This window comes from Megascapheus bottae, chromosome 5, assembly GCF_031878675.1.
Source record: "Megascapheus bottae isolate mThoBot1 chromosome 5, mThoBot2.hap1, whole genome shotgun sequence".
In the NCBI taxonomy this organism is placed as follows: Eukaryota; Metazoa; Chordata; class Mammalia; order Rodentia; family Geomyidae; genus Megascapheus; species Megascapheus bottae.
The window spans coordinates 7,871,499-7,891,453 of record NC_143513.1 but is presented as its reverse complement, the minus strand read 5'-3'; the positions used below and the strand labels follow the sequence as shown (position 1 = coordinate 7,891,453).

The 19,955-nt window shown below is 42.1% G+C and overlaps 1 protein-coding gene across 1 annotated transcript in view; it reads right to left on the bottom strand.

Annotated features, from left to right (window-relative positions):
* Window positions 1-19,955, bottom strand: part of Elmo1 (engulfment and cell motility 1) — a 425,322-nt gene that overhangs the window by 310,387 nt on the left and 94,980 nt on the right. The window contains exons 4-5 of the mRNA XM_090332628.1: window positions 19,265-19,305; window positions 18,011-18,083 (exon numbers count right to left, since the gene is read on the bottom strand). Coding sequence (XP_090188754.1) covers window positions 18,011-18,083; window positions 19,265-19,305 — 114 coding nt within the window. The remainder of the gene's footprint in view (window positions 1-18,010; window positions 18,084-19,264; window positions 19,306-19,955) is intronic.

Sequence of the window (19,955 nt, the reverse complement as noted above, 5' to 3'; positions counted from 1 at the left end):
AAAAAGCCAGAAGTGGTCGGGGCTGGGAGTTTGGCCTAGTGGTAGAGTGCTTGCCTACCATGCATGAAGACCCGGGTTCGATTCCTCGGTACCACATACATAGAAAAAAAGCCGGAAGTGGTGCTGAGGCTCAAGTGGTAGAGCTCTAGCCTTGAGAAAGTCCAAGGACAGTGCTCAGGCCCTGAGCTCAAGCCCACGACTGGCAAAAAAAAAAAAAAAAAAAAAAAAAAAAAAAGCCAGAAGTGGTATTGTGGCTCAAGTAGCAGAGCTCTAGCCTTGGGAAAGCCCAAGGACAGCACTCAGTCCCTGAGTTCAACTGGCCAAGTAAATAAATAAATAAATAAATTAATTAATTAATTAATTAATACCTTGCCAGGTGCCTGTGGCTCATGCCTATAATCCTAGCTACTCAAGAAGCTAAGATCTGAGAACCTTGGCTCAAAACCAATCCAGGGAGAAAAGAGATTCTTCTCTTCAATCAACCACCAAAAACTGAAGTGGAGCCCTTGGGGCTCAAGTAGGAGAGTACTAGCCCTGAGCAAAAAAGCTCAGGGGCAGTGACCAGGCCTGAGTTCAAGTCTCAGGACAAGCACTAGTGCCCAGTAAATAAATAAATACCTTGTTCATTTTCTAAAAATGTCGCATCTCTTTCCACACTCACAAGAACATGCACCCAAGAAGAGTGGACATTAGCCAAGCAAGAGTTTCTCATGCCCTAATCCTTGTTACTCAAGAGGCTGAGATCTGAGGACTGAGTTTCAAAGCCAACTAGGGCAGACAAATACAAATCTTATCTCCAACTAAATAGCAAAATGCCAAAAGTGAAGGTGTGGCTCAAGTGGTAAAGTGCCAGCTTTGTGGGAAAAATCAAATGAGAGTGTGAGGCCCTGAGTTCAAATGCCGGTATGCACAAACAGACAAACAGACAGACAGACAGACAGACAGACGGACGGACGGACAGACACACAGACACACACACACACACAGTAGCAACATCATCTTCTGTGCCAGTACCTAAAGTAGTGCCAGGCATATAAGCTGAAATCAACGAATGCTTTTGAATGAATATAATAGGTGTTTTAATCCTAGTAGGTCCTGGAAAAAGAATCAAAATATGTTACATATTGAAGCTAAGAGGCTATTTACATCTTCAAGAAAAGAACTAGAAATAAAACCATATACTTAGTTATCTGATATTTGATAAGGGAGCCAAAGATGTACAGTGAAAAATGATAGACTTCAATAATTGGTGTTGGGAAAAATTAGGAATCCATATGCAGAAAATTAAAAGTGAGTCCCTGTTTGTCATCACATACAAATATCAACTCAAAGTGGATCAATTTAAACTTTGAAATTACTGCATGAGGGAGAAGGAGAAACACTGGAACTCAGACAGGCAGAAACAATTTTTTTGAAAGAGTCCCAAGGTCAAAGTATATAGGAGAGAGACTCGACAAACAGCTAAGTTTCTGCACAGCAAAGGACATCCTTACTAAACTAGAAGGACAGCCAATGGACTAGAAGAAGAGCTTTACCAGCAATACATCAGACGAAGGCCTAATATCCAATATATACAAGGAGCTCAAGAAACTGACCCCTCCCAAAGCTAGTAAACCAGGCACTAAATGGGCAAAGGAGCAAAGGAGAGACTTCTGAGAAGAAGAGCTAAGAATGACAAAGAAACACATAAGGAAATGCTCAACACCACTAGCCATGAAAGAAATGCAAATCAAACAACTCTGAAATTTCATCTCACTCCAGTTAGATTGGCCAACATTGTGAATTCAAACAACAGCAAATATTAGAGGAGATGTGGGGATAATGAAACCCTATTCCATTGTTGGTGGGAATGTACTCACTCTGGACAGTAATCAAAAAACTAAATACAAATCTTCCCTACAACCCAGCCATACCACTCCTGAGTATCTACCCTGAACATCATAAGCCAGGATACCATAGACACCTACAGTATTATGTCATTTGCAGAGAAGTGGATGAACCTACAGCAAATCATGTTAAGTGAAGTAAGCCAAACTCAGAGACAAACAGTGCATGTTTTCTCTCACATTCAGAAGCTAGATCTAAAATACATTGGGACATAATAAATTATATAGGTCTCTAGGTATTCACACACAGTGAGACAAAAGAAGACTCTTAGGAGGAACAGAAAGACAAAATGTCTATGTGCATTTTATCATATAAAATAATATTTATCGATTAACTTCAGGATATGGAAACAAGAAGTTTGGGGTTTCTTGCTGTGCTTTTTTTTTTTCCTTTTTGTTCTGTTAGTTGCTGTATATATCTCTGGGAGTATAAGAGAAAGCACAGAAATGGTGGGACAAAGGGTGAACAAATGAAGCAAAGATACTCACTAGACACTATGTGGAAAATGAACTATATAACTGGGGGGGGGGTGGGAGGGAAAAGCAGAGACAGCAAGAAAAAGGCTAACATTGTCCAAAAAGAAATGTACTCTTTGCCTGACTTATGTAACTGTTACCCTCCATTTTTTGCATTCTAAAATAAAAATATTTTTTAAAAAGAGCAAAAATAATTGTTCCTCTGTTCCCATTTGCAAACAAAACTCAAACTATCTTCCCTTTCCCTCCCTGTCTACTTCATGACTATTCCAAGATACATATGTCATTACACATCTTTTAAGAAAGAGAAGTGAGAATATTGCTCAAGTTCCACCATCAGGCCATGTGAGTGAAATGAATCTCAAGTGTAATAAGCCATCGTCTGCATCCTGTGGAGACAGTTCCTGACATCTGAGGCTCAGAGACCAGAACTACTCTCAGAAATTCAGCCTTCATGGTCCCTATATGAGAGGCTGGACAGGGGCTTTGAGAAAACAAGTTCTGGACTCTCTCTACCAGAATGGAAACCAACTCAACAGTACATGGCAGTAAATGCCACTTAAATCCCACTCTTCTAACCTTTTCTCTTTTCCTTTCTTTTGCCAGAAGAGAAAACACAATCTAAGGAGATTTTCCTAAATAAGTAAGTAGCATACTATGTGTGAGAAGAGAGATAAACAATCAATACTTCCAAAAATATTGAGAAGGGCTGGGAATGTGGCTCAGTGCTTGCTTAGCATGCATGAAGCCCTGGGTTCGTTTCCTCAGTACCACATAAACAGAAAAGGCCTGAAGTAACACTGTGATTCAAGTGCTAGAGAGCTAGCCTTGAGCAAAAGAAGCTCAGGGACAGTGCCCAGGGGCCTGAATTCAAGCCCCAAGACTAGCCAAAAAAAAAAAAAAGGTATTAAGTTGGGCACAGTGGCTCACATGCCTACAGTCCTGGCTATTCAGAGGCTGAGACTCTTATCGCCAATTAACCTCCAGAAAACGGGAAGTGGGGCTTGGCTCAAGGGTAGGGTGGCAGCCTTGAGCTCAAGGGCTCAGAGACAGTGCCCAGGCCGAATTCAAGCCCCATGACTCACAGGGAAAAAAAAAAAAAAAAAGGTAGTGAGAAGATTGAGAAGTCAGAAGTCATGTACAAATCAAGATCATGATGAAATAATATCTCACCAGTCACCACCAAAAACAACAACAATAAATTCTGGTAAGGATCCAGAGAAAGAGTAATCTAGACACAAGAAGTAAGAATTCAGGAGAGGAGAGAATAGGAGGAGAGGGGAGGGAAGGGAAGGGAAGGGGAGAAAGAAATTAGCTAGTTCAATTAGGATAAGCCTGATCATATTAAAATGCCTCTATAAAAGACACCATAGAAAAATACTTTTTAATGAAACAGCTATGGCCTGTGAGCAATACATACAACAACATATCTATGTTCACTTGCCATGAATTGTCCTGTAAATACAGGAGCACAGAGGAGGCCTCTGCTAGACTGAGACTGCACAGGCAACCAGTTACAGAAAGAAAAGCTGAAGAAGCAAGCACAAGAAAAGATGCTCTACCTCTGTGTCTGCAAAATGATAGACTGAAGCTAGGAGAAGCCCCATGGGAGCCACAGCCAGACCCACACAACATGTACTGGGTGTTGGGCAGGTCCTAGGACAACCTCCCCGCTGTGGGCTGCTCTGAAGCTGGCAGGGAGGGGCAGTACCCACTGAAGAAGGCGATGTGCGTAGTTTTCCATGTGCATTCTAGATCACATTCTACAATAAACACAGGCACATACACAGCACAGCATTATTGTAATCACAAAGTTAAGAAAACAAGGGATTATCTGTAAGAAAATGAATAAATCATACCACGGGGAAACCATACAAAGTCCGTCTCCAAAATAGTTCTCAGAGGAGAAAAATCACCTAACAAAAAGTTTCCTACATTAGGATAATGATTATGTAAATTTTTTTCAGTCTGTTGTGGGGCTTGAACTCAGAGCTTAGGCACTGCTTCTGAACATTTGTGCTCAAAGCCACTACTCTATCACTTTTGAACCATAGCTCTCTACTTCTGGTTTTATGGTTGTTAACTAGAGATGAGTTGCACAGACTTTCCTATCCTGTCTCCTTTCAATGTAGGAGCCTCAGATCTCAGCCTCTTGAGTAGTTAGGATTACAGCACCAGCGCAAAGCCAATGATGTAAATTTGAAAGCACAAAATAATTCTACATATCATCCATTATCAACTATATGTAGGTATATGTAGGTATGTATCAATTATATGTAGGTATGTACGTGCCAAACATTCATGAGAATCACAACATCAAGCCGGGTACTGGCATCTCACTCATATAATCCTAGCTACTCTGGAAATGGAAACATAAATCAGTGGATAGCATTTTTGTTCTCTTTCTTTTTTTGTGTGTGCCAGTCTGGGGCTTGAACTCAGGGCCTGGGCTTTGTCCTTGAGCTTTCTCAAGGTTAGCACTCTACCATTTAAGCCACAGCACCACTTCCAGCTGTTTTGTGTATGTGGTACCGGCAAATCAAACCCAGGACTTCGTGCATGCTAGTCAATCACTGTACCAATAGGCCACACTCCAGGCCTAAGGACAGCATTTCCCATAGCCTGGGAAAAATGTGTTACCAAGATTCTATCTCAACAGAAAAATCTAGTATGTTGGTGCATGCTTGTCACCCCAGCTATTATGGGAAGCATAAATGGGAGGATCATGGTCCAGGCTGGTCCAAGCCAAAAGAGAGACCTTATCCAAGAAATAACCAGAGCAAAAGGAGTGAGAAGCATGACTCAAGCAGTAGAGTAACTGCTTCCACAGTCACTGACATAGAGTATCTCTTTTCAAGGTGGAGCAAGATCTCCTTCCTGGGCTCTCCTTACTCCGGCTGTCTCACTCACTGTCTATCTTTCTTTCAGCCTTTCTCTTCCTTTTGTTTTTTGTTTTCTTTCTCATATCTCTTGTGTGTCTGATCCAGGGGTATGATACAAGGTCATTAAATGACTCTTTGTAGAACAACTAAAGGACAACGGAGAGAAGATCTACATTTGTTTTTGACCTTGAGGAGAGAAGAGTAGATTGAAATGCTTTTCAAATTAGGAAGACTATCCTGCACCCTTCATCAAACCATGGTAGATTCTAGCACATATCGTTAACATAACACAAGAGGCCATTCTTAATGTTCAATGTCTATTGTTTCATCAATCTTTAATTTATCACACACCTGCATATGCTTGGGTACATAAGCACACACTCACAGTGCAAACATTGTGTCAACAGCCCAAAACCTTGAGATGCAGAGTCTAATAGCTACTAAAATAATTTAAAAATTTTAAAAGCATAAAAGTAGCTAGTATTGTACTTTGAAGATTTGCAAATAAGTTTCTAAACATTTGTGAGGAGTAGCAGAACCAGGCTTGGAACTAGCCTTGTGTACTGATAGTGACTTTCTGAGTTGGTTTCCCACCCCCCTCCACTGTTAGTTGCTGGGGTCATTTTAGGGAAATTAGGGCCTGTCTTTGAGAGCAGCCTGTATGTCAGTCTTTATGCACCCTGTGCCTCATACAGTTAAATGTTTTAGTAGTTGAGTCAATGTATTCATTGGTTTAATAGCTGAACTGGAGAACATGGAATTATCATGACCTCTGGCATTTATCTTTGCCTGCAATTCTAGAAGCAGCCCTATCTTACCAAACACTAGCAAAGGAGCCCAACCAAAAAAAGTCAGCTTGCCTGTGTAATCATCCTGTTATAGCTTGTACCCAACAGTCAGTGGTCAACATTAAATAACATGTCATAAAACCCACCGACATCTGAGTAAGGCTGGTGGCAGTCACTCCCCTGCTCTGTCTTTTAGCTTCGTTCTGAAATAAGCACAGAGGCTTCCAACTCCTCCCGGAAGGAAAAACACCCAAGGAAAATGATAGCCTCCATCCCTTCCTCAAGCTCTAATTAGGAAATTCTGGAAATGTTTTCAGCGACTTCAGAAAGTCCACTGCTAGTTTAATTTGAATCACTTCAAGCGGCTTCAGCAGGATAATGATGGGGTGGCGTTGATGGAATAAGGAATAGCTGGCTAAAGGCCAGTGTGAGGGCTGCAGAGCACCTGGGGAAGTCAGGACAAATGAAGGGTCTGTCGTGTGTGTGTGTGTGTGTGTGTGTGTGTGTGTGTGTGTGTGTGTGTGTGTGTGCGCGCGCGCACGCACGCATGCACATGCGCTTGTGCCTGCATGTGTTCAATTTTCAGAGTGTGGTTGATGGATTTAAGGCTGAGTAAAGGGAACCTAAGAGAAATATCTACCATTCTATCCTAAGCATGCCCTGAGAACCAAAGCCAACTACTCATTATCCTGCCCTCAGCTGAACCCCTGAGGTCTTTTTATCCTCAACTACAGAAAATCCAATATGCTCTTAAATATTACATCCTACTAAAATCTTTTGAATTTCTTGATAAGAAAAATGCCAATATAGGTTGTAGTGACTTATCTCAAAGTGTCCTTTCTGTTTGTAAAATGGCTGCTAATTTGTACCCTTTTAAGCCCATGGCCAAGTCCAGTTGTTTCTTAGTTGCTGGCAAATGTGTCAGGCGAATAACTATCTTTTAAACAATTAAAAAAAATTTGTGATGTACAAAGGTGTGACTTTTCAAACTGTGTTAAGGGGTGAGGGGAATACAATCAAAGTTTCTGAGCCAGCGCCTGTGTTTTCGTTGACGGAAAGTCTGAAGTACGTTTGTAAGCTCACAAATCTCTCTGCTTTTCTGTGCCTGCTGATTCGCAGAGCCCACTGTGTGAAATCAAGAACTAAAGGTGGGTGAGCCACACGAATACTAATGGATCCTAGCCTAGGGTGAAAAGGAAGAAAAATTCACTTTCACAGAATTCTGCAAGCACAGACTATGTGAGTTTGTCCCCTGGCATTCACAGAAGACCCAGACATGGTCGATAAAGGTTAGCCCTGATTAATGAACAATGAAAACTAAGAAACCATATATTAAAAGTAGGCATTATTAGATATTCTTCACTCAATTTGACCTTGGGAAACTGTTGTTCTTGCTTGTTTTGTTTGGTGATGGGTTAGATGTACACTCTAAGGCACCAGGTAAACTCTATTTCTTTCCCTCCTGACCATTATTGGCATAGGAGATAAGTTCCCAGAAGTGACCACATTTCCTGAAATATGTCATTTACTCCAAATAAAAGATTTTTATCCATGTGAAAAGATTTGCTTATCATGTTATGATAGCTCATTTAGTCCCTTGAAAAACAAGTGGTCAACAGCAGCACAGCACAGATTTGATATGTTCCTGAGTCCTAACATATTTCTTTTTTGTTAATTTTGTTTTCCTTGTCAGTTGTGAGAACTAAAAGGCAAACTAAACTCCCCAACGCTGTTAGGATGTAAGAGGATGAATAAGATGGATTTGCTTGCTCCCCAACCCCTCCACTATGCAAATGAGAATGATAACTGAATTAACCATCACACAAAATTAATGAAACAATTAATTGTGCCTTTTATCTTACAAAGAAATGGCAAGGCATACAATCAATAATCTTTAGATACCTACATAGCATGTCCAAGGACTCAAGCAAGATTTTAGGGAAGAACACATAAGGTTCTTTTTTGTTGAGGTTATTGTTTTATTTTGTTGTTATTATTGTTATTGTGCTGTGTGTGTGTGTGTGTGTGTGTGTGTGTGTGTGTGTGTGTGTGTGTGTGTGTGTGTTGGTCCTAGGCTTGAAATAAGAGCCCAGGCCCCAGGCACTCTCTCTGAACTTTTTTTGCTCAAGGCTACCACTCTACCACTGAAGTCATATCTTTACTTCTTACTTTGTTTTAATTTTTACTCATCAGGCAGACTCTTATTGAGGACAAAATATAAATCACACAGTTACACAGGAATTCAGCACAACAAAGAAGATGTGTGAGTCCTGCTGAGTTAACCAGGGAACCCAGAGATGAAAGACTAAAAAAGACAATGATTCCCACAGAAGTAGAGAAAAGTGGTACAGACCTAGCAGATGCTGAATTTGAAAACCAATTGCCACAATTGGAGCAAAGATAATTCAAGACCAAAAGGCAAGGTTTCTGGTAATCTAGCGAAGCTATGATCAGAAGGGAGCCGCTGTGGTTTGAATGCGTTCCCTGAAGCTCCTATCTGGGAACTATGTGTTTCTACGTGTAATCTTCACACATCAGTCTGGGGCAGGGAGGTTGGATCCAAAATGGGGTGATAAGGTGCAGAAGCCTGATCTGTGGGGTGCTGAAAATTGGTACAACAGGAGTGGGTTTACAAATAGGGACTGGGTGAATGGGCTTCCTGCAAAGTGAAAGTCGGTTCACCCTTTGGTTGCCTTTTCTTGCATGTGCTTTCCTGCAAGGCCATCTGATTCCAGACTGCGGCAAGGAGAAAACCCTCAAAATATGTGGTCCCTTGAACCTGAACCTCCTAGTCCCCTGACCTCCAAGTTGTAGTCTCCTGCTTTAAACAAGAGAAAACAGACTAGGACAGGAGAGGAAGATGACTGTCCTAAAATGTGATTATTTTCCTATCTGTTGTCTCTATCATCACAAACCAGTATGAAATGGAACAGAAGAGAAAGGAGGAAAGGAGGTGGAACTGAATTCCAAGTTAGGAAACCTACACCAGGGAGATAAAAGTGGGTATACTAATGTGGTTGGCAAAAGCTGAGGTAACCAAAGAATAACACTGAAGAGGGTGACTGGAGTTAGACTGGGGTTGGACTTCACAGTCCACCTTAAATAAGAGGGATGGACTCTAGTTTCTCAACAACAGAATGAGCCCCTCAGCTCAGGATGTGTGCCTGGAATCCAATAAGGAAGCACAATTTGATTGCTCACCTCTTGTGGGAACTGGAAAGAACCACATGCTGGTCACAACACTTGCCAGAAGGCTTCAAACACCAGGCCCTTGTACATAAAACATTTGATCACTGGGGGCTTAGACACCTGAATGGGGTCTTGTTCTACTTTTCAATCTAAGAGCTAGTGTTTGGAAAATAAATAAATTTACCGGGTAAAAAATACCATTATATTCTCCATTTAATAAAGTACTGTAGAAACTGAAAATAAACTAAGAACCACAGGTAACATTTGTCATCTGTAATTCTAGCTACTCTACTTGGAAGGCTAACTGGGAGAATCAAAGTTCAAGGCCACACTGGGCAAAGGGTTTGTAAAACCTACTCCCATGTCCACCAATAAAAAGCTGTTCTGGGTGGTTAGTATGTGCCCATTATCCCAGCTACATAGGATACATAATCGAGGCAAACTCTTGCCAAAGCACGAGATTCCACTCAGAAAAATAATAAAGGAAAAAGGGCTGGGAGTATGACTCAGGTAGGAAAACACCACATTGCATTCAGATTCCAAAAGAGATTTTAAAATATGAAAAATTAGAGGCTGAGAGTATGGACTAGTGGTAGAGTGCTTGCCTAGCATGCACAAAGACCCGGGTTCAATTCCTCAGTACCACATACATAGGAAAAAGCCAAAAGTGGTGACAGGCTTAAGTGGTAGAGCTCTAGTCTTGAGGAAAGCCCAAGGACAGGGTCCAGGCCCTGAATTCAGGGTCCAGGACTGACAAAAAAATGAAAAAGTATAAATAATGACCAGTGTACACTCACTTTACACAGCTAGATTAAAAGATGGTTGAATTATATCTCAACAACCATGCTTTAAGAGAGTTCAGAGCCTATTCAAAAGAGTTTTCAATGCATGTAGAATCAGACCAGTCAAATTATACTTCCAATAAGCTCTTCAGTTCTGATGCCTTCAGTCATCAATAGAACCAATGATTCAACCCCAGACTCAAAACACTAGGTGATGAGAATTGTTTCCTAATTCTCTTTCGCATCCCAGCACATATGAACTTGTCAAATCTAGACAAATAATTTGTTCCTCCTTTACTACCCTGTCCCAATCTATAGGAAAGCATGACAGACATTTTCAACTTATTTTCCCATGAATAAATCAGAAATATTTTGCATTTAAAATCAGGGATAACTATATCCTAAGCTAGAAGTAAAGAGGAAGCTATAACTAGATATGTTAGATAACTATATATTCATATTTTATCCATTTGGGCAAAATACTTCGTCAAGAAGGTATCTCTGTGGGAAAAAATAAACACTTTTCCTCACTGTAATATATTACCAGAGCCCTACACCAAGCTGTCAAGGAACTAAGGCAAAGGCTTTTTGAAGGCAGACAGTTCAGTACTCTCACTTTGTGCCCACCTCTTTTTTTTTTTTTTTTTTTTTTGCCAGTCCCTGGCTTGAGTTCAGGGCCTGAGCACTGCACTTGGGCTTTCTCAAGGCTAGAGCTCTACTACTTGAGCTATAGTACTACTTCCTGCTTTTTCTATGCATGTTGGACCATGAAATCAAACCCAGGTCTTGGTACATCCTAGGCAAGCACTCTACCACTAAGCCAAACTCCTGGCCCCACTTTGGCCCATTTTTCCTTGGAATCAAAACTACTACCTAGTGGAACTCTGGTAACACGTGTCTATAATCCTAACAAATCAAGAGCCTAAGGTGTAAGGACTCAGGTTCCAAGCTCGAGACTTTTATCTCCAATTAACGAAATGCCAGAAGTAGAGATATTACTCAAGTGGCAGTGCCAGCCTTGATCAAGTGATGACTTTAAAGGCCTCTATTTATCCTCCCTCCCCAATTCTCAACTAAGCCTCCAGATGTAGTTAAGTGCGGATACTCACATGTGTCCTTTTGTGCCACTTACTGTCACTATAATACAGCAATACAGGGCAAATGTCTCTGAGAATTGCAAAGTTGGAACTCTTCCCCATGCTCAGCCCAGAGCCTGGCACACACCATCAACTGAATGTGTTTGTGCATGGGTTTTCTTCCCAGCCTGGCCGTTTCCTTCTAGCAGCTTTGCATCTGGAGCTCACCAAGTTTGAGATAAGCAGGCTGACTAAGACAGTCCCACATTTGACAAAGGCTGGCACAAGCAAGCAACAGGAAGACCTTAAAGCATTAGTAATAGAAGACAGCCTTAGTCTAGTATGAGAGAATAGATTCAGCAGAAAGGCAAGTGTTTCAGAGAACACAGTCACAGAAGTGTCAGAAGGGGATGGAGGACCAAAGGGAAAGAATGATAGAAATTCTTAAGAGTCAGGAATCCCAGAAGAGCTGAAGGACCAGGATTGCAGTGCATTGACTCCACTCCTGTTTGCAGACAGGCCTGAAGGGGTTGGCCCAGTCTGCAGGTCCGACTCTACATGGTCACACCTGGCTGAGGTGTTTGGCTCCCAGAAGAAGCAACAGTGACTTCTTTTCCAGAGGATCCAGAATATTACAAGTGGCAGCAAAAAGAGTAACTACTTCAGAGCTGGGAAAATCTATGAACTTCCTGGACTTCGGTTAGCTTGCTCAAACTAAAATGCCTGTCCTAGGGCTGGGAAGGTGGCTCAGTGGTAGAATGCTAGCCTTAAGCAAAAGAAGCTCCAAGACCATGTCCAGGCCCTGAGTTCAAGCCACAGGACTGACAAAAAACAAAAAATGCCCATCCTAGGAACGGCTCTGTGATTAAAGACCTCTACACAGTAATTTTAGTCAAGAGACAGAACTGACAAAATCACAGAGCTCCTCTCCCAGGGAGGCACAGAGACAGGAAGTTTCCCAATTCCTGCATCAGTCTTCTGCCTTCCTCATCTATAAACCTCAGTCCTTTCTGGAGGTTGGTTTTACTCTGCTAATTTAAGGCTTAATCTACCAAAGCACTGAACTAAGCCCCACCCAATTCCCGTGATGCCTGGGGAGGGAGAGGCGGAGTGTACACACATCCCTAGGGATCACCCAGTCATGCCCTCCCCAAGATTCTGGGAAGGTCCAGGGCTGCCTGAGGATCAAAGGAGTCAGGAATGACACAAGGGTGTGCCCTAAAGGACCCCATTTCTTCCCACAGGCTCCTAGGTCAGTGTTCCCCAGAGCACCCAATGAGCCTCAGCGGATGTCTACCATGACAAAAGAAGGGATGCAGCAGTAAGATGAAGAGTGCTTTGGGCATCTCAGAAGGGAGGAGGCAAGGACCGTTCTGCAGCCATTCACAAAGCCTCCTTTATAGGTAAATACACAACCTCCGGGTGCTTCCTGCACTGAGACCTGAACCTGAGTGTTGGGAGCCCAGGACTCTGCACATATAGGGTGAAGAGAACAAGGCAGTTTCTTATGTGCTTGAAAAAAATGGCATTGGCATGCATGCGAGTACACGTATGCACTCGTGCGCGCGCGCACACACACTCACACACACACTCACACACACACACACACACACACACACACACACACACACACAGCCAGACAGATAAAGTATGGCAAAGGGAAGTGAAAGGCTCTGTGAATCCCTGTTGAGTGTGGACCTCCACACGCACACAATGCCTCCACATAAGGAAGTCATACCCTGAAACTAGTAACCAGGGCTCTCTGCCTCTAAATTCTGTATTTAATCTCCTGAGACAATTGCTATCTTGAAGCAGAGTCCATGGAAACAAATGGAGCCCAGATGGTGGTACAGAGTATCTCCAGGAGAGACCAGCAGGGCACACCCACTTCTGACCTGCATACCCTGTAACCTCATCATCTCGTCGCCCTGCCATAACACACGGTAGCAAGCCTACATGCCTTATGATTCCTACTCAAAAGGCAAATTTTACCAAAACGTGTCACTTTTCTCCTCCACCCTTACTCTTCCTCCCTCGCACTCCCCCTCCCCTTTTCTCCCTTTCTCCCTCTCCCTCCCAAATATGTAACTTTTAGAGACAGAACTTGAATTTCCATATAAGTGAATTGTGTGTGTGTGTGTGTGTGTGTGTGTGTGTGTGTGTATGTGCGCATGCACACACGAGAGCACAGGCATACTCACCAGTACTGAAGCTTAAACTTGGGAAGTGTCCCTGAGCTTCTATGCTCAAATCTTGCTCTACCACTTGAGTGACAGTTCCACTTCCGACTTTTTTGATGGTTAATTGGAGATAAGAGTCTCATGGAGGCTGGGAGTTTGGCCTAGTGGTTAAAGTGCTTGGCTAGCATGCATGAAGACCCAGGTTCGATTCCCCGGTACCACATACATAGAAAAAAGCTGGAAGTGGTACTGAGGCTCAAGTGGTAGAGCTCTAGCCTTGAGAAAGTCCAAGGACAGTGCTCAGGCCCTGAGCTCAAGCCCAGGACTGGCAAAAAAAAAAAAAAAAAAAAAAAGAGTCTCATGGAGTTTCCTGTCTGGGTGGGCTTTGAATTGCAATCCCCAGATCCCACCCTTCAGAGTAGGATTACAGACATGAGCAACTAGCTTCTGGTCTCTGAAGCTCTTAATTGCAATCTATACTTATGCAGACTGTTATGCACATGCCATTTTCCTCATTGGACTGAAAGCACCAGTTCATGGCCCAGTGAACAAAGACTTTTGAAAAGGAATCTTGGATAATGTGAGAAAAAGGATGGGCCAGGAGTTTGGCCTAGTGGTAGAGTGCTTGCCTAACATGCACAAAGGCCTGGGTTCCATTCCTTGGTACCACATATAAAGGAAAATAAAAGCTGAAAGTGGGACTAAGGCTCAGGTGGCAGAGCTGTGGCCTTGAGGAAAGAGTCCAAAGACAGTGCTCAGGCCCTAAGTTCAAGCCCCAAACCTGACAAAAAAAAAAGGATGGGGCCAGGAGTTTGGCCTAGTGTTAGAGTGCTTGCCTAGTATACAGGAAGACTGGGGTTCGATTCCTTGGTACCACATACATAGAAAAAAGCTGGAAGCTGTGCTGAGGCTCAAGTGGTAGTGCTCCAGTTTTGAGGGAAAGGTCCAAGGACAGTGCTCAGGCCCTGAGCTCAAGCCCAGGACTGGCAAGAAAGAAAAAAACAAAAGGAGAAGTGCCTTCCTGGACATCTTAGAAGAGAACTGAAGCATCCCTGAGCCATTAACTGTGTGTTAACTATGAGATGGGAGAATATCACCTCTCTGAAGTTCTAGAACATTTTTTTCTCCAGCCAGAAGGGAAACTATCTCATGCATGCATCAAAAATCAGTAACTCATGGCACACACAAGTTTCAAACATGAGTCACTGGTTTCCATGGTGATGCAAATATTGCCTAACAACTCACTGGTCAGTAAGTAACTAAGAAACCAGAACAAGGTCTCTCTTTTCATGAATATTTGCAAGACCCTATATGAATCTACACAATACTCCAAGGATATCCCAGGTTCCACTGCACAGAGGCAGGATTTACCAGCCTCTCCTGCCTAGTTCTACCTCACATGCACACACGTATGTGTACACACACAACACACACACACACACACACACACACACACACACACACACAGAGAGAGAGCTGGGACCAGGAACAGCTGCAAAGGAAGTGATGACATTTTATTTATAAACACAGGGTTACAATTAGGAACACGAAAATCTTCACTCACTTAACTCTTAATAAAAGAACAATCTCTGTTATTTTCACTAAAGACCTGATGGGAGATTTAGATGGACTGTCCCTTTGAAACTCAACAGGAAGAATTGTTGAGGCATGGATCAGAGCACATGGCTCAAGTGGTATAGCACCTTCCTAAGAGGATGTCAAGCTCTAGGTTCAAATCCCAGTAATGCCTTGAGATAATTTCTCGGGGGTGGGAGGTGGGAGGAGAGGAGGAGGAGGAGGAAATTCCACAGCTGGGCGGTGGTTCACACCTATAATCCTAGCTACTCAGGAGGCTGAGATCTGAGGATCAAGGTTCAAAGCCAGCTCAGGCACAAAAGTACCTCAGACTCTTATCTCCAATTAACCTCCAGAAAATGGGAAGTGGGCCTGGCTCAAAGGTAGGGCGGTAGGGCAGTAGGTAGCTTTGAGCTGAAGAGTTCAGGGACAGTGCCCAGGTCGAGTTCAAGTCTCCTGATCCCCCAAAAAACAAAGCAAGACAAACAAACAAAAAAAGATTCCACAAAAAAACTACTATGATATCCCTTAAAAGGATGTTTTCTCCTGTTCTCAGTAATTTGGATTTTCTAAAAAGGTATGAATTTTATTCAGGATAGCAATATTAAAGACTGAATAATCTTTAATGATATCATGAAATGGGAATACCATGTATGTTCCAGAATTAAACTGTGTGGTAACTTCTGATGAATGTACACCATCCCTTGAACCCAGGGGCCCTGTTGTGCATAGAAAAGACTGCAGAGCAAGGCACTATTTTTGAGTAGTGTTTGGATAGCCTTCAACAGAATTCCCTGGAAGATTCCCTAATATAAATATCCTAGGACATGCTGGGCGCAGTATCTTACGCCTATAATCCTAGCTGCTCGGGAGGCTGAGATCTGAGGATCCCTGTTCAAAGCCACTCCAGGTACTAAAAAATGAGAGACTCTTATCTCCAATTAATCACTAAAAAACAGAAAGTGGGGCTGAGCCATAGAGTAGAGTAGGGTGGTAGCCTTGAGCTGAAGAGCTCAGGGACAGTGTCTAAGGCCAGAGTACAAGCCCCCCCCCCCCCCAAAAAAAAAATCCTAGGACAGAGCCAATGTCTACCCCAAATCCTAGAGCACAGCCAAGGTCTCCTGCCCACTCAGAATCTCTGGGGCTAAAATTTGAAAACCTAGATTGTGATGCTTATGTTCTTATGTCTGGGGACCCCATAATTAGCAATCAAGAAAAGACTAAGTTCCCTACAACAGAAGATATAGGGTGGGGGGAGAGGAGGAGGAAGCAGGAAGGAAGGATAAGACAGGATACATTGGTCAAAAGTAAAATTGCTCTGACCATAACTCAAGGTAAAACCTAGGACAAGCTACGCAGTGTGTGTGTGTGTGTGTGTGTGTGTGTGTGTGTGTGTGTGTGTGTGTGTGTGTGTGTGTATGTGTGTGTGTGTGTGTGTGAAATAAGTATTTCACAAACACAGGTGATACATTCTCTGAACTATTTATTCTATTATTCTAATCCTATTTTTAAAAAAATTTCTGTCACCAAGTGAATTCATCTCAAAGTAGAGATTTAATTGCAAACATTTCCTATTTATTTATAGTCTCTCTCACACAAATAACAGCATGCAAATGATATGGATGTAGTATAAAAGTACTGAAAACCAGTAAGAAAGCAGTGTAAACGAAAACTAAAGCCAGGAAACTAAATGCTGATGGAATGAATCTACAGCAAACCTAACTGCAACCAGGAAATTCTGGTCCTGTCAGTAACTCTCAGATTTCCAGCCATCAGGGTAAAGAGAAAAACAGGATCAATTATAACATTTCCGATGTTTATCAGGAAAGAAAAAAGTGATGGCTATGAAACGTTTCCAGGCCTCTGGCCAGCCTTCCGCCAGCAAACCAAATGTCCCCCACTCTCTTCACAGGGTAAGGACACTAAAAGGCAAATAGGAGTCACATCTTTTCCTGCTGTTTTCAAGCCTGGGGTCACCTGATTCGTCCTCTACCCAGAGGGCTTTGCACTCATTTCCATCCCAGTGAAGGCTACCACACTGTAGAGACGACCACTCCTTCTCTCCACAGTTGTCACTTACAAATAGAGTCCTGGCTCCTTTGCATTTCAGTGAGTTTGCCCCAAATGTGAGCTGAATGCTAATCCATTCCAGATATTCCCATAAAATCCTTGAAGCACAAAAATCGAAATCTCACTTCTTGTCTGGGGAGTCAAGTAAGTGACACCAATCACTGTGTGACACTGTGTGAAGTAACTGTGGCTGTGTGATCTCAATGATCCATCCTCACATCCATTAAACAAAGCCAGCATTTGTATACTATATATATTACTCGTGAGAGGAAAAAAAAATCAACAAATAGATGTAATTTGCTTGGCTCAGAGCCAATAGGTGCTCTGTAAATGCTAGATTCCCCTTCTCCTATCAGAGATCAGAAATTTCCTTGCTTCTAGGTCCATTTATAGTCCTCACAAATCATGCCTCACTCAAGCTTTCTAAAGAGTGTGAAGATCACCAGGAAAGTTGGTTTTCAAGTCAAAGGACAAATGACTGCATAAGCCACATGTGGAAAAAAGACTTCCTATTATTGTTCTAACACATAAAATAATAATAATAATAATAATAAAATAGAAGAAACTGAATGCTGGTAGCTCACATCTGTAATCCTAGTTACTCAGGAAGCTGAGATCTGAGGATCACATTTCAAAGCCAAGTGAGCAGAGAAGTCAGTGAGATTCTTACCTCCAATAAACTATCAAAAAGCCAGAAGGCGAGCTATGTCTCAAGTGGTAGAGCACTAGCCTTGAGTAAAAGAAGCTCAAAGATAGCACCTGGGACAGGACGGGGCGGGGGTTGGGAGGGGGAGAATGTAGAAGAAGATAAAAATCTGAGACAAGAGAACTGAACAAAGTAGTCCAACATCAAGCAAATTCTCTAACCCAGCAATATTTAATTGTTTAAAAGAAAAATGCAATTTACTAGCAGGATTCAAAAACATATTTAAGTCTTTACTTTTGAAAAGTAAAGTAAGAAGTAAGAAATAGTTTGTTTTTTTTCTTGGCTGTTTCTGTTTTTTTTTTTTTTTTTTTTTGCTAGGCCTTGCACAGAAGAAATCTCAGTCTCTGTGTACCATCCTTCAGTATAAGTGACCCAAATTAAACAATGTGGCTGACCTACCTTTTCCGTGATATAGAAGTTTGAACTATCAGCATGTTGCAGTGCAAAGCATTCATGGTTGGCAAGAGACCACCTATAAAACACAGCATAAATGATCAGCAAAACAAAAGTGGTCATCTTCATTTTTATTAATTTTAGGGGGCTGATCTGAACAGAGCCAGTGTCAAATGGGCACAATGGAGTCCTTAAACAAAATGGCTTTACCTCACCTATTACCCTGAGACCAACAACCCTTTCCTCTCTAAAGTTCCTAGACCAAGACTACTGCTCACCTTTAAACATTGGGTGGGAAGACTTAAATTGTGAGTGAAGAATTCTTTGTCTTGAAGGACTGAGGCAAAGAGATGATAGCCAAGGGAAATGGCAGCATTTAAACATTTGATAATTGGCACATTGCCAACTGTCACTGAATTCTCTCACAATCAGTCCGGTCCACACAGATTGGAACACACCAATTAAGTATGGCATGGTAAGTTTCCTCTAACTTCCCCATAATATATATATTTTTTTTTTTGTCCGACCTGGGCTTGGGCTCAGGGTCTAAGCACTGGCCTTGGGTTTTCTCAAGGTTAGAGCTCTACCACTTGAGCCATAGTACCACTTCTGGCTTTCTTCTATTAAATATGTGGTACTGAGGAATTGAACCCAGGTCTTTGTGCATGAAAGGCAAGCACTCTATCACTAGGCCAAGCTCCCAGCCCCCGATAATATTCTATTTATAGCTCTGCTTTACAAGTCAAAAAATCCTTTCCCAGGATTATTAGAACAGCTCAGAAGAAGGCAGAAAGTCATGTCCATCAGTGGGAAAATTTCACAAAGCACACAACTACCCAAAGACCTGTCTGCTAATTCTTTCATCTTCTACAGGGGCCTGTGGGATGCTTTCAGTCTATGTCAGAGGGTGTGTATATTTAAAACCTCAGGAACTTTTAGACTGTTCCCTGCTTTGAGGGACAAAAGGAACGCAATTGTTCAAAAGAAACAATACCAACCCCACTGTGCATATGGACCAAGGCATTTGATGCCTTCTATTCTTTGAGGAATATAGGAAAGGTTTTGTTGGAAAAGGATGGGTGACTCTTGCAAGGTAATTCTTTGTGACTAGGCAGGTCATGTGACAGAGTTATGAATAAGATATATGCTTATCACTGATTGATCGGCTTATCGATAGTATTTTACCCCTCCAGTGGAAATATTCTATATTGCTGCCAACATATGGACTGGGTTCTTCAGAAGAATCCTCAGAATACTTACCCATCACACACTTCCTTGATTATTGCAGACAGTGGTTTTTTCTGCAAAATAACAACAAAAAAAGGAAATACTGTTAAGTTTCATTTCAGCATTTTAAATAAAATAAGCCACTTAAAAAAAAAAAACTCTTGGCAAGGAGAATTTACATAGACTATTCTTAGTTATGAGTGAACTCTTACATTCTCAGGGTTAACAATCTGCCAGCAAGTCACTACCTAATTAATGATTTATTACCCTTGTGGCCCTTTCCTTTCCTCTACTTAGCATTATTACTTAGCATTATTATTAGCAAAGTATGTAACGTATTTAATTCTGCCTTGTTAAAACAGAGACAAAAATACACCTCCTAGGTGAGCAGAAATCTCCAAGTTCATGGTATAACCAGAATCAAGCAGGCAGCCAACTGGTTCTATGATGATAAATTTGGATTCATGCAAGTTTTATGAAGAGTGTGGCAAATAGGACATGAGGCATTGCAAAATAGTTCCTGCAGAGTGCACAGAATCCTTCCCCCAGCGTGGTCCCAGTAAATGCCAATCACCCAGGCTAACACACTGGAGTAATGTGAGCACAATTCCATGTGCCACCGTGTCAACTGGAGCTGCTCACAGCTGTGCTTCCATCCTCACAGCCACACTTGTGCTCTGCCTGTCCCCGGGAGTGAAGGAATGCAGCGAGGGTATGTCCATTT